This window comes from Camelus ferus, chromosome 12, assembly GCF_009834535.1.
Source record: "Camelus ferus isolate YT-003-E chromosome 12, BCGSAC_Cfer_1.0, whole genome shotgun sequence".
Taxonomy (NCBI): Eukaryota; Metazoa; Chordata; class Mammalia; order Artiodactyla; family Camelidae; genus Camelus; species Camelus ferus.
In genome coordinates this window covers 43,298,031-43,311,098 of record NC_045707.1, presented here as the reverse complement: position 1 = coordinate 43,311,098, position 13,068 = coordinate 43,298,031, and the positions used below count along the sequence as shown (strand labels likewise).

Sequence of the window (13,068 nt, the reverse complement as noted above, 5' to 3'; positions counted from 1 at the left end):
CTCATTGGAGCGCGCCCCGCCCCGCCCCCTCCGCGGGGTGGGTCCGACGGCGCTTTTTTGTGCGCGCGCGGGCACAAGCCGGGGTGGGAGCGCGCGCGGCGGCGGCCGCCTCACGGGGTTCGGGCTGTGTGTACTTGCTTGCACGGGCCCGCGCCGTCCGAGCTGGGCGGACTGGCGGGTTTTGACTGTTCCGCGTCCTGAGGCGCAGAGGAGAAAGTATTTGGCGGGCGCGGTTAATTTATTCCTGGGCAGAAGGGGTGAGGGAGGCGGAGGTGAGGAGTCTGGGCGTCAGAGACCCGCGAGGACTTGAAGTAGCCGCGGCGGCGTCCGGAGTGGCGCCGGGGTCCCGCGGACGTGCAGTTGCATCCTGAGAGGAGGAGTGACCGCCCGAGTCGCCCTCCTTCCTTTGTGTCTGGGTTGGAGTTCTCACCTCGGTGCCCTGGAACTGCGCAGGCCACCTGCGGGGTGACGCCTACTTCTCCGCGGGTCGGAGGTCCCCGGGGGTCTTCTGGTAACTCCGGATGCGGAGGCCCAGGTGAGGCACCTGTGAGGCCCGGGCTTGTCCCGCGGCTGACCCCCGAACCCTGAATTTCCTTTCCAAAGCCCCGTTTGCCTCCCCTCGCCCCTAACTTGATTTCCCAATCTGTCGCCGCAGGGTTGCTCTTCCCAGGGAAGGCCTTGGTGCGAGGATTTGGGTAAGTTTGAGCCTCCCTTTTCTCCCCGAACTAGGTTTTTTGGAGGTTCAGTAGCCGATTTTACGGACTCAGAATTATGGATTAATGAATAATTGTTTAGCATTCTGATACTGTACCAGGAAGAGAAATTATCTAAAGAGGAAGTGGTCGAATACTGCGTTTTTCCTAGATCAAACTGTCCTTTATATTTCACAGTTATGAAGAATCCTGACTTTACATGTTGATGTGGTTACAAAAGATAGGACACTAGAACTTGTTCAGGATATTTCATTGTGGGCAGAGTTAAAAAACATAAGACTTAGGTCTTTAAACAGGGCTAGGTAAAATTGGAAATAAGTTTCAGATGGTCAGAAAGTATCTCTTGGTTTAGCTATTGCAAATAACCTAAGAAGTTCATTGTTGTTTTGTGAAATCGAATTTTACTACTGAAAAATTAAGGGAAATGTTATGTTTACTTTGAGGTCATAAAACATTATTAACATTTAAAAATTAGCATGGCCTTGATTCTGATCATAACTTTTCCTTTATCAGTTTCATGCCAGTACTGAGCATTTTGTGAACCTTAACAAGCATAGGCAAATGCTCTGCTTACCTGTGTTTGCAAGTGACACATTTGGTGGCACTTTTTATGGTCATTATTGAAGCTTAATAATTACTCCTGTATGCTCGAAATTACTTGTGTTCAGCTCTCTTTTTGCACTTCGGACATAACATTCTAATTATCTCTTTTTAGAATTTTACTGTATCTTTTATTTATGTATTTATGGGAGGAGGTAATTAGGTTTATTTATTTATTTTAATAGAGGTTCTGGGGATTGAACCCAGGACCTCATGCATGCTAAAGGCACACTCTGCCACTGAGCTATACCCTCCCCCTAAGTATCTCTTTCTCTCCTACCACATTGTGAATTCCTTCAGGGGTATGATTTAATTTTCTCTGTAGCCTCGGAGCCTGACACGTAGGATGGGCTCAGTTGTTTATTGAAGGAACAAATTAATAAACACATTTAGATACTCACTGTAATACATTAGCTTGAGTTCTGTTAATGTTTTAAAAACTTGCAAACATTGTGATGGAAAAAGTTGCATTATATTTGAAATAAAGTTGGTAGGAACTTAGACTAAAACAGTAAAAAGAATATTATTCTGTCTTATGTCCTCCTAATCTAAGAAATGACATCAGAGAGTATTTTCTGTTGCTTTGTCATCCTTAGCAGCTCAGCTGAAACATTAGTGGAGTAAGTATATGAGAAATGTGTTTACCAATGAAGACCAAGAGCTGACACCCATCTTAAATGAGAACTAATGCTCAATACCAAGAATGCTCTATTTAGTCTTAGGATGGATAAAGCAATCAATACATTTATAAATATTAGGACTTAAGTATGATCACTGTTTATAAAATTTTAAAGGAAGTTTTTAAATTGTGCAAATGATAACATGTATTGAAAAAAATTAAGACAGTACAGAAAAAGAACAAAAAAGGGAAATCCCCTATAGCTTGCTACTTGGAAGTAACCCAAACATTTTGCTGAACAAACTTCTAAACATCTCGCTATGCATTTATATGAGACCAACACATACTTTGTGCTATAGGTGGGATCATATTTAAAATATTTTCAATCAGCAAGGTGTCATGAGCATCTTTTGATGACAGTACATGGATATATGTCATCATTTTAAATGGCTGTATAATATTCCATCTCTGTATGCATACTCTAATTTTTTAATCCATACTTAGAATGATGGGCATTTAGGTTGTTTTAATATTTTTTATCTTACCTAAATACTCTGTTAACTCTTTTTGTGGATATCTTACCTAAATACTCTGTTAACTCTTTAACAGATAGATATATGAATATCTCTTTGAGACAAATTCCTAGAAGTGGGATTTCTGGGTTGAAGAGAATGCTTAAACATTTCTATGTCTTGCCTTCCAGAAAAGTTGTATCCACTTTGGACTTTCCTTAAGCAGTTTATAAGAATACTCATTTTTCTCACACTTTTGAATGCATTGGATTTTATTTTTAAAAATCTTCGAAAAAAAACTTTTCTTTACATTTTTACATTACCAGTGGAGTTATACATCTTTCCATATCTTTATTGGCTTGACAAACGTTTTGATGTTTTGCCTATAGCTCATGGTTGACAGCTCAAAGAGAGAAAAATTTGAGGGACGATGGATGCAAAAGCTCGAAATTGTTTACTTCAACACAGAGAAGCCCTGGAAAGGGACATCAAAACATCGTACATCATGGATCACATGATTAGTAATGGAGTTTTAACAGTATCAGAGGAGGAAAAAGTAAAAAATGAGGTAAAGGCCTCTGAGGCAGTCTGTTTCTTAAAAAATTTTTAGGATTTGTTTCAAAATTTGTACTGGTCTCCACTAATTTATGTTGCAGATATATTCTTTGTAGTATACTAAACTTTTTTTTTTTTTAGCCCACCCAACAGCAACGAGCAGCTATGCTAATTAAAATGATACTTAAAAAAGATAACTATTCCTACGTATCATTCTACAATGCTCTACTACATGAAGGGTATAAAGATCTTGCTGCCCTTCTCCATGCTGGCATTCCTGTTATCTCTTCTTCCAATGGCAAAGATTCAGTTGGTGGAATAACTTCATACGGTTTGTATCCATGATACCTTCTATCACAATAGCTACATTGCTGCAGTTTTGTCTTATTGCAGATGGAGCCTGCTAAAGAGACTGATCAGTTCACTGAAAAATACATATGAAAAACTTATAGTTGTTTTCGAATTTAAATATTTTTATTTGCATCTGTTACCTCTCACATTTTCTTGTCCAGTGAACTACTTACTGCTGAAGTAATAATGTACATCCTCTAATTTTTAGAGGTAATAGGACAATTTATAAGACTTTAAGTTCTCTAGTTTTGTGTTTATTGAGTTCAAGCATAGGGAAGAAGAAGAATCTTTGGAAATCTATGCTCTTGAAAGCAATTCCATATTCTTCCCTTTATACTCTCCTTCTCAATCTGCAATATGAGAAAGATTGGAGAGTCAGGGAGGAATAGGATGAGTAAGAGCAGATATAGGTGGAGATTTTCATTGTAGTCATCTTAAAAGGTGTATGTTTGCTTTTGTTCTGGGTGTTGTAAGAAATCAGAAAGTTGGAGTTACTGTGCTAGCTACATTTTCTTCTCTTGGAAATTCTGAGGCTAAGGTCTCAGCCTTGCTCTTTTTGGTTTTTATTTTTTTATTATTTGAGTAACCATTTCAACGTTTTCTTCATTTATGCTTCTTTTGTTTTGGATTTCAGTAAGGACAGTCCTGTGTGAAGGTGGAGTACCACAGAGGCCCGTTGTTTTTGTTACTAGGAAGAAGCTGGTGCATGCAATTCAGCAGAAGCTCTTCAAACTGAGTGGTGAACCAGGATGGGTCACCATATATGGAATGGCCGGTTGTGGGAAGTCTGTATTAGCTGCAGAAGCTGTTCGAGATCATTCTCTCTTAGAAGGTAAGTTTTGATTTCCATCGTTGACTAACAAGATATTCTTTAGGCATTGCATTAGTTTCCTTTTGCTGCTTTAACAGATTACCAAAATTTGATGGCTTAAAACTACAGAGATGTATTATCTTTTAGTTTTGGAGTTCAGAAGAACAAAGTAGTTCTTACTGGGCTAAAATCAAAGTGTCAGCAGAGCTGAATTCCTTTTTGGAGGCTCCAGGGAGAATCCTTTTCCTTGCATTTTCCAGCTTCTAGAGGTGACCTGCATTCCTTGACTCATGGTTCCCTCCCCCATTTTCAAAGCTGGCAGTGTGTAACATCTTCAGATCTTTCTTCTCTGATCTCTGCTTCTTCCATCACATCTCCTTTTCTGACTCTGACCACCTTGCCTCCCTGTAAGGGCCCTTGTGGTTACATTGGGTCTGCTGGATAATCCAGGATAATCTCATCTCAAAATTCCTAATATAATTGCATCCAGTCCCTTTTGCTGTGTAAGGTGACATATTTACAAGTCCTGTGGAACAGGATGTGGACATCATTGGAGGGCCATTTTTCTGCGTACCAAGGTGATTAAATTTGGATTTTATTTTCTGCCTAGCCTGTTACAATGAGATTTGACTAGCTAGACCAATAAATTCACGTATTATCAGATGGCATTTACTACTGGAATGAAGCTAGTTCCCTTGTATGTTAATAATTGAAAGAATTGTGGGATTCAGAAAGTATCTTGAAAGGTTGTCCAGCTTATATCCCTGCCTTTAAAGCAGTTCTAGACTTAACACCTTCCTGTCAGTTGAGTGTCTGTTTTGGCATAGAGTGCTGTAGGGAGGGAGACTGATGGAAACTCATGCCATTAATGGTCCCAGTGGTAATTCTCCCATGTATTTAGTGTTGTGTATTAAACTATTAATTCCATTTCTGTAATTAATTCTATCAGTCACTTATATTTAAAAATAAGTCTTTAGTAACTTGTCTGTTTTATGTGTAATCCCAAGAAAAAGAAAAATTGAGAGTTGACTGTAGTAACCAATGGGTGTTTGCAGGTAGGCTTTATAGATTCATTTGATATTCAATGACTGACTTTTCTTGCTTGTATCTATTCGTGTATTCAGTAAATGTTTGAGAACCTATTATGGAGCTTGGCACTGTTGTGGGCAATAGACATCTAAAAAGAAGGTATCTAAGGAATTTACTTACAGTCTGGTATGGGAGGCAGACATATAAACAAATTATGTTTTATGTGATAAATTGAACAGTAGAAACAAGTATTAAGGTACAAAGTTAGAACAAAGGAAGGAAGCATTATGTCTCTCGAGGAAGAAAATGGACAGGACAGGGTTCCTGAATGAGATGACATTTTAGGTGGAGTTTGAAGAAAGAATAGAAGTTCGCCAGATGGACTAGGCAAGGATGGAAGAGTAGGGAAGGTGGAAAGGGTATTGGGTAGTTACTGGAGTAGGCAAGGTCATACTGTGCAAAAGAGGGTTTAGGACATTAGGCAGGTGTACTGCTGATGCTAATGAGTCTGATAGGCTCTCAGTGTTCCCTGTCGGGAGTAATTGTACAGCTCCCTCAGTCTTTGCCTCCATCTATTAGTGAATTCTGGGTGGTTTAAAAAGATAGTTCCTGACTTCTAATTGTTTATAACTTTTTTTGTTTGTAATACATAGTCACCAGTTAAGGCAGATTATGATGAGATGACTGAATGGAAAGAGTAGTAAGCATCTGAGAGATTTAGAAATACAGAGGCTAGGGCATGTCTTTTGTACACCCCTGGCTTTGTTTCTACTTTCACAGCCTCTGTCAGCAGTATTGATCATACTTTTGTCAGAAGTATGCCCAATTCCTAAACCCTGGTTTTTCTCCTTTGTCATATAGAAATTTCCCAGGACTCAGTTCCATGCAAATCTCAGGGCCAAGGATTTGTTTTTATTTATTCACGTTTTTAGCTCTACTGCAAAGTTAATTACCAAGGATATTTCAGGATAAAATTGGTTTAAGTTCCTTTTGTGTGAAGAAATGGGTTTTCCTTTCAACATAATGATGAGTTTCCTTTAAAATATATTTTTATAATATGCCAATTTATAGGTTTTAAAGTATGCCCTTTAATGCAATTTAAACCACTATTATTGGAGTGAGTTTTCAATCTTCAGGGTTAAAATTGACCAACAACTTATGGAGTTAATTACCCCGGAATCATAACAGTTTTATAAATTGTGGTCTCAGAATAGATTTTAACTAATTTGAGGAAATATCAGAGATGCTAGCAATTGTCCAGTGCATAGTGAGCTTAATTCATATCCCTCATATGCTTTAGTGAGATCTCAAGTACAGAGGATTACATTAATCATATTCTTCAGTTCACAGTGCATTATCACATAAGACTTAGCTTCTTGCTTTATTTCCTTTTAAAAATTTCCTATTCTCATTTCCCTTTCCCTCCTCTAAAGGAAAACACACTCCTCCTTTGTGTCTTCTCTACACAACTGCAACACTACTTCATTTCTAACACCAGATGTGTGAGTTTTCCACATATCCAGCAATTTTTAACCACCACCTGGGTGTCATACTCTCTTCTGATAGCGTCTACCTGGAGATAGCATCAGATCCCATAGGTTAAGGGTTCAGTCCCACCATTCGGCCCCTCAACCCCTGCAGGTGCCAATTGCCAGTTCAGGTTGTTACCTGTGCTTCTGATGACTGTACTTACTAGATTACTGGTTTATTACACAAGAGTGAAACTCTGAAACAGCCAAGTGGAAGAGATGCACAGGGCACATATGTGGGAAGGGGTGCAGAGATTCTGTGCACTATCTGGATGCATCTCCCTGTACTTCATGTTCATGTATTCACTAACCCAGGTGATCCCTTTTGTGTTTTTATGGAGGCTTCATTACATAGGTAGGATTGATTAAATCATTGGCCATTGGTGATTGAATGCATTCTCCAGTCACTCTCCTCCCCCTGGAGGTCTGGGAGGTGGCACTGAAAGTTCCAACTCCAATCAAGTGATGGGTTCCCCGGCAACCAGCCCCCATCTTAGGTTATTTAGGGGCTTTCCACTTTATTAACTTAAACAGCTGGAGTTGAAAGGGGCTTGTTACATGAATAACATCAGTCACCCATTTCACTTTTGTACTCTGGAGCAATTTCAGGAACTGGAAACAAAACTAAGTATTATAGCAAAAGATATTTCTGGCTCTTATTTGGGAAATTACAAGGGTTTTAGAGCTGTGTGCCAGGACAAGTCAGAAGACCAAATCACAGAATCACCTCCCCATAGGTGATCTTTCTAATGTATTTAATGAATGTTCTTTGTAGGTGTATGTCTAATGTTTGTTTTCTTGTAAGATGTTTATGTTGTTGATATGCAAATATTTAAAGTTTGCTTAAATGTTAGTGTTATTCTGTATCTTATCTCTTGATGCTATATTTTTAAGATTTATCCTTGTTGTGTGTATTGTTCGTTATATTTAATTGCTACCTTCCATGGAGTACATCCAATACATTGTATTGTTAATTCTCTAGTGAACAGATATATAAATTGTCTCCAGCTCTGCTGCACCAGCAAAACTGGGCTGAACTTTTATAGGAGTGAGAATTTCTTGAGTATATGTAGCTAGGAACACAGTCACTAAGTTACAGGATATACAAATATCAGATCTGATTGTCTTCCCATCTGTGCATTCCCATCAATAGCATATGAGGGCGCTTATATCCTCACTTTCTTAGTGACACTAGGTATCATCCAGCTTTGCAATTTTTACCAGGCCAGCAGGTGTAAAGTGATGTCTTTTAATTTGCGTTTCTCTGGTAACTTGAGTTTGACCATTTTTTCGAAAGGTTTTTAGCCATTCGGGTTTCCTTGTTTATAAATTTTGTTGATATCATTTGTTTTTCCATTGGGATTTCCATTTTGTTGCTTTTTAGGAGTTTCTTGTATATTCTAGATAATAGGTCTTGTTGGTTTTTGACTTTGTAAATACTGTCTCCTTGTTTAGCATCGATATTAACTTTGTCCTGAATGTCCTTGATAGAAATCTTTAATTCTGATGTAGTCCAATTATTCCATTTTTTTTCTTTCTAATCTGTGCTTTTTCTTAAGTAGTCCTATTCATAGTCTTACCATTCATATTTAGCCTTTCAATCCATTTGGAGTCTGCTTTTGTATATCTACTAGTTTAAGAGTAGATACTTTTCCAAAGATAAATATTAATCTCTGTAGTTCACTTCCATTCTAAAATACAGGATTATTAGTTTTTTGTCATTTAATTGTAGTATAAAACTTTTTTTTTCTTTTGAAAGTATACAAACTTCATTAAAACTGGTTCCTATAGAAATTTTCTTAGAGTGGTGTTTGGTGTAAGTTAAAGACTATTATTAAGTTCTTAACTACTTACGCCTATATATTTTTAAAAAACTCAATTTCCTCTTGAAAGTTCAATCCTTTATTTATTTATTTTGATAGGGAAATTGTAAAGAGTTGACATATTTTTAAGCCATTCACACAATTGTATTTGAGTGCTGAGTTTTTAAAGCATAGAAGTTTTCTCCAGAGGTTGTCTGCCTATTTGCTTACTTCCTTCCCAAGATTTCCTTGATGCTGTTGTATTAGTAACTGCTGTGTGGATAAACCTCATGTGAAAATAGGATGGGTTAATTTTCTCTAAATAAAGGCAGTTTTCCCCTGATTAAGTTTCTCTGAATGAATTATAGGTACACACCTCATTCAAGGCTAAATTGCTCCCTCTTGTGCTCATAGTCAAGATGTTTAGATTCTTTCTGTAATGTGGAATTAAGGCTTCTGTATTTAAATGTCTTATTGTGATAGGAGATTTGCAGATCAGTTGGTCCTTTGGTCTGTTTGTCTTTTTTACTTTTAATTTTTTTGTGAGGAAGGTAATTAGGTTTATTTATTTACTTATTTTCTTAATGGACTGGGGATCGAACCCAGGACCTCATGCATTCTATGCATGCACTCTACCACTGAACTATACTCTCCCCACTGTTTCTGTTTCTTTTTTTTTTTTTAAGCTAATAGTGTTTTATTTTTCTTGCATATGTTAATAATACCCTAGTTTAGTTTTAAATTTAGGAAAGAAAGACCTTTGATGTAGATAATAGGTACTTAAATTTAAATCTGAAGAGTTTAATAGCTAATCAGGTTACTGTCTTTGTCTTATCTTTAATCCTGGTTTATAAAATTTTAAATAGGAAGCACAAATTAAAAATATACCTTAGGAGGAATAGGTAGCTTAAAACTTTGTTTTAAATATTACAGTAGTAGTATTTTCATTTAAAAAGAAGTAAAAATTCTTTTCACTTGGCCTTCTCTCCCTTCTCCTAAATTCTTCATCAGAAATAATCATGGTTAGTAGTTTAGAGTGAGTTTTTCCAAACTTTTTTTTCCTTTGCATGTACAAACATGTACACACACAGAATATAGCTATAACACTAAAGGAAGCCTCAGATACTTACTATTTCATAACTGTTGCCTTACGCTAAAGGAAGCCTAGAGGACTTCAGGAAGCTTTCAGGGGTAAAGCGTGGGACTTGTTATTTACCTTCTTCTAAGACATTGGCACTGGTGATTAAACCATGCTTCACAGCCCTGCCTTTACTTCAGTTACTGCAGTGTTCTCTCTTCTGGTCATTTGTTATCTTTTTAGATTTTCATGTAGTTCATTATGTTACATAACTCAGTTCATTGCCAAGTTCTGATCTAGGTCCCCTTCTTTCATTCCCAAGCCTTTGCCATACCTTCTAGACTTTCTTCCTCTGTGATCAGGAAACTCCTCTATATCATCAACCCTTCTTAGAGTGTTTACTTCCTTTCCTTACGTGAAACTGGCCAGTTCCCTGAGGATACCACTTTTTCCTTAGCTTTCTTCAGTGGTGTGGCAACTTTTTTTCCCTTTATATTCTATATGCTTGAGCACCAGGAAATGGATGGATACTGTCCTTGCTCTCTGTTGCCTCATCCAGACTATTAATATTCCGTTCTCCAGCTAAATTCTTTGTCCTTAGAGGTTCATTTTTCTAACCTTTCCCAATTATGTTATTACCATTTCATTCATTGATGATTGTTTTTATTAGTTACAAATTTAAGCTCTTTTCTTGTTGACACTCGTAGTGATTTTGATATCCATGTGGATGAGTCATCTAAAAACTTGCCCTGTCAGTTTCTTGACCTCTTTATCTGTAGTGACCATTTTCTTCACTCCTCTGCAACCGTATGCTTCACTGATCACAGGCTAGATCCTGGTCCTTGGCATTACCAGAAACATTACCACTTTTGATATCTTGACGTTAAAACTTCTGTTCCACTCTTTGCCTACCTCCGTCTCTTCTGTTCTTCAAGTTCGCTACAGTTTTCTGACCTATCAAGCCTTACCCATTAATTCCGTGATATCCTCAACGTTTGTCCCATCAGCCCCCTCCTAGGCTTGGGCCTACAGTTTTATTGCCCATCATTAAGTTGCTCCTTAGCACATACTCTCTTGGTTCTTTAGTTCTCTCCTTATCTTGGGTAAAAGCTGATTCCTTCTCTGTGCTAGGAGATGGAGTAGGTTTTCCTCTTGTTCCGTATTGCTTCATCCAGACGTTACTTCCTTTCTCTTTGCTGAAGAAAATCACTCAGCTGAGTTGCAATTGAAATTCATGATCATAAACCTTGGCAATTTTACCAAGTTTATTTAGTGGATGTGTAACCATTGCATTGGAGTTTGTAGGGTGTAATCAGAAAACAGTTTTACTCTTTCATTGCCTGTTCAAAACTCTTCTCTGGGATTGATTCTTTCCTTAGCCTTGTACAGGTTCAGAGTGTACAGGTAACCTGAAGTCTTTAAAAAGTCTTATTTCATCAATTGAAATGTAAGTCCTATTTAATACTCCAAACTTCATTTATAGTGTTCTCCCCTTCCTCCATTCGACCTGCTTCAGGCTTTGGAAGCCTGCAGTAGAAGAGGAGGTTAAGATGAACATTGCAGGGTGTTTCCAGTTTTTCCCTTTTGCAAATAATGCTGTGGTGAATATCCTTGCGAGGGCAGGCTAGTTTAGAATTTGAGCACTGACACTAGAGGTTTGAATCCCAGCTCTGCTTTATTAGCTGTGTAACCTTGGACAATTTACTCCACCTTTCTATGTCTCAGTTTCCTCATCCGTAAAATGAGGGTAATAGTGTCTGCTTGATAGTCCACTCTGATTAAATGTAGATTAACATATAGAGTTCTTAGAATGGTGCTCAGTAAATATCTTTCATAAGTAGATCTTTGCACATATGCAAATATTTCTTTGGTTGTTTGAATTTTTTAAGTAGTGATTTCTCTTTGTACTTATTTGTGAATACCAGTAAATAAATTGCCCTTTGGTATAATGTAATTCATTTATCTTTGTATCTATTTTTTGCTTTTTCTTATACTTGTATAACCACATAATTTAAATATGGTTAATGCCACTGGTCTGATCTAACGCTACTATTCCTCATATTTCACATTCTTGCATTTTTTTCTATCTATATAGAGCTGATTTATACAAAGTATAGTATATAAAAGCTAAAGATTTTTAGCTCCCGATAATGTGTAAGTAAAGATATGTATTTTAAGATGTTATGACTTAATTAACAAAAATGATGATTACAGTTGACAGTAACAGTAATAATAATGGCTATCCTTATATCATGCTTATGTGTTCAAAGCTTAATATTTGTAAAGTACTCTCAGATTCATATCACTAATAATCCTATCTGTTATAACCTTTCACATTTAACAAAGCAAATTCACATTTTATATCATTAATTTCTCACAGTAAACTCTGAAATAGGTGGGGGTGAACAGTCCTATTCTAGTGCAATCAATGAGACCGAGATTAAGTGATTTGCTAAAGACTGCACAGCTAGTAAGCAGTAGAGCCAGGCTTGAACCTAGCGTCTTCTTTAAGTCTCTATATGAGAACCATAATGAGTGACTTAGGTGTTCCTGGACATCAGTGGTTCTCAGTCAGAGGTGACTTTGCCTCCCAGGGAACATGTGACAAAGTTTGGAGACTTTTTTGGTTGTTGTAACTGAGGAGGGAGCATCTGATGGACAGAGGCCAGGGAGACTGATAAATATCCTACAATACACAGGACAGTCCTTCACAACAAAGAATAATCTGGTCCACAATGTCCAGGGTGCTTAGGTTGAGAAACAATGCTGTACAGTGATCACTGAGGACATAGGACAAAGACTGAAATGTTGTTTGATAAGATTTTACTGATAGGCAGCAGATTTACTCCAAACTTCAGTTTCTCCATATTTTCAACTTTTCTTAGATTCAGGCTGTAAAGCTCAATAATACCCTACAAAAAAAAATACATACCCTGAATTGAGAGAAGCTGAAGATGTGATGAGATTAAAGATTGGAACAAATCAGAACTTATCTATAAAGTCTTTCAAAGGAGGACTCCTGTTCAGAAGCCTTAAATTTATTATTCTTTTCCTCACCAGTTTGTTTCCCAGGGGGTGTGCATTGGGTTTCAGTTGGGAAGCAAGACAAATCTGGGCTTCTGATGAAACTGCAGAATCTTTGCACACGGTTGGATCAGGATGAGAGTTTCTCCCAGAGGCTTCCACTTAATATTGAAGAGGCTAAAGACCGTCTCCGCATTCTGATGCTGCGCAAGCATCCAAGGTACAGATGATTGCATTTAGTTGGTATGTGAAGTCCCAATGAGACTTCACTACTAACATCTTGAGAACATTGTAGCCTTTTCTTGTTGTTGGATAGAGGGTCTAACAAAGAACTGTTGCTTTCCTGCTGTTCTCTCTCATAAAAAAAAAAGTGTCTGCCACTGGCCTTCTTTGCATCCTACTTGCCATGTTGTCTCTTATGTACCATTGTAGGTGCTCAAAAAAT

The 13,068-nt window shown here is 37.7% G+C and overlaps 1 protein-coding gene across 11 annotated transcripts in view; it reads left to right on the top strand.

Moving 5' to 3' along the window:
• The first annotated feature begins 86 nt into the window (after positions 1–86).
• APAF1 (apoptotic peptidase activating factor 1) overlaps positions 87–13,068 on the top strand; it is a 116,447-nt gene continuing 103,465 nt past the window's right edge. For 9 of the 11 annotated variants that reach the window (XR_004324708.1, XR_004324706.1, XR_004324707.1 and 6 more), the window contains exons 1-6: positions 87–535; positions 656–695; positions 2,834–3,012; positions 3,141–3,330; positions 3,985–4,182; positions 12,660–12,843. Coding sequence is in view for 6 of the 11 variants with exons in the window: in XM_032493572.1 (XP_032349463.1) it covers positions 2,875–3,012; positions 3,141–3,330; positions 3,985–4,182; positions 12,660–12,843 (710 nt within the window). In the remaining 5 variants the exon portion in view is untranslated. The remainder of the gene's footprint in view (positions 536–655; positions 696–2,833; positions 3,013–3,140; positions 3,331–3,984; positions 4,183–12,659; positions 12,844–13,068) is intronic. The other 2 variants (XR_004324705.1, XM_006186553.3) reach the window with 1 other exon arrangement.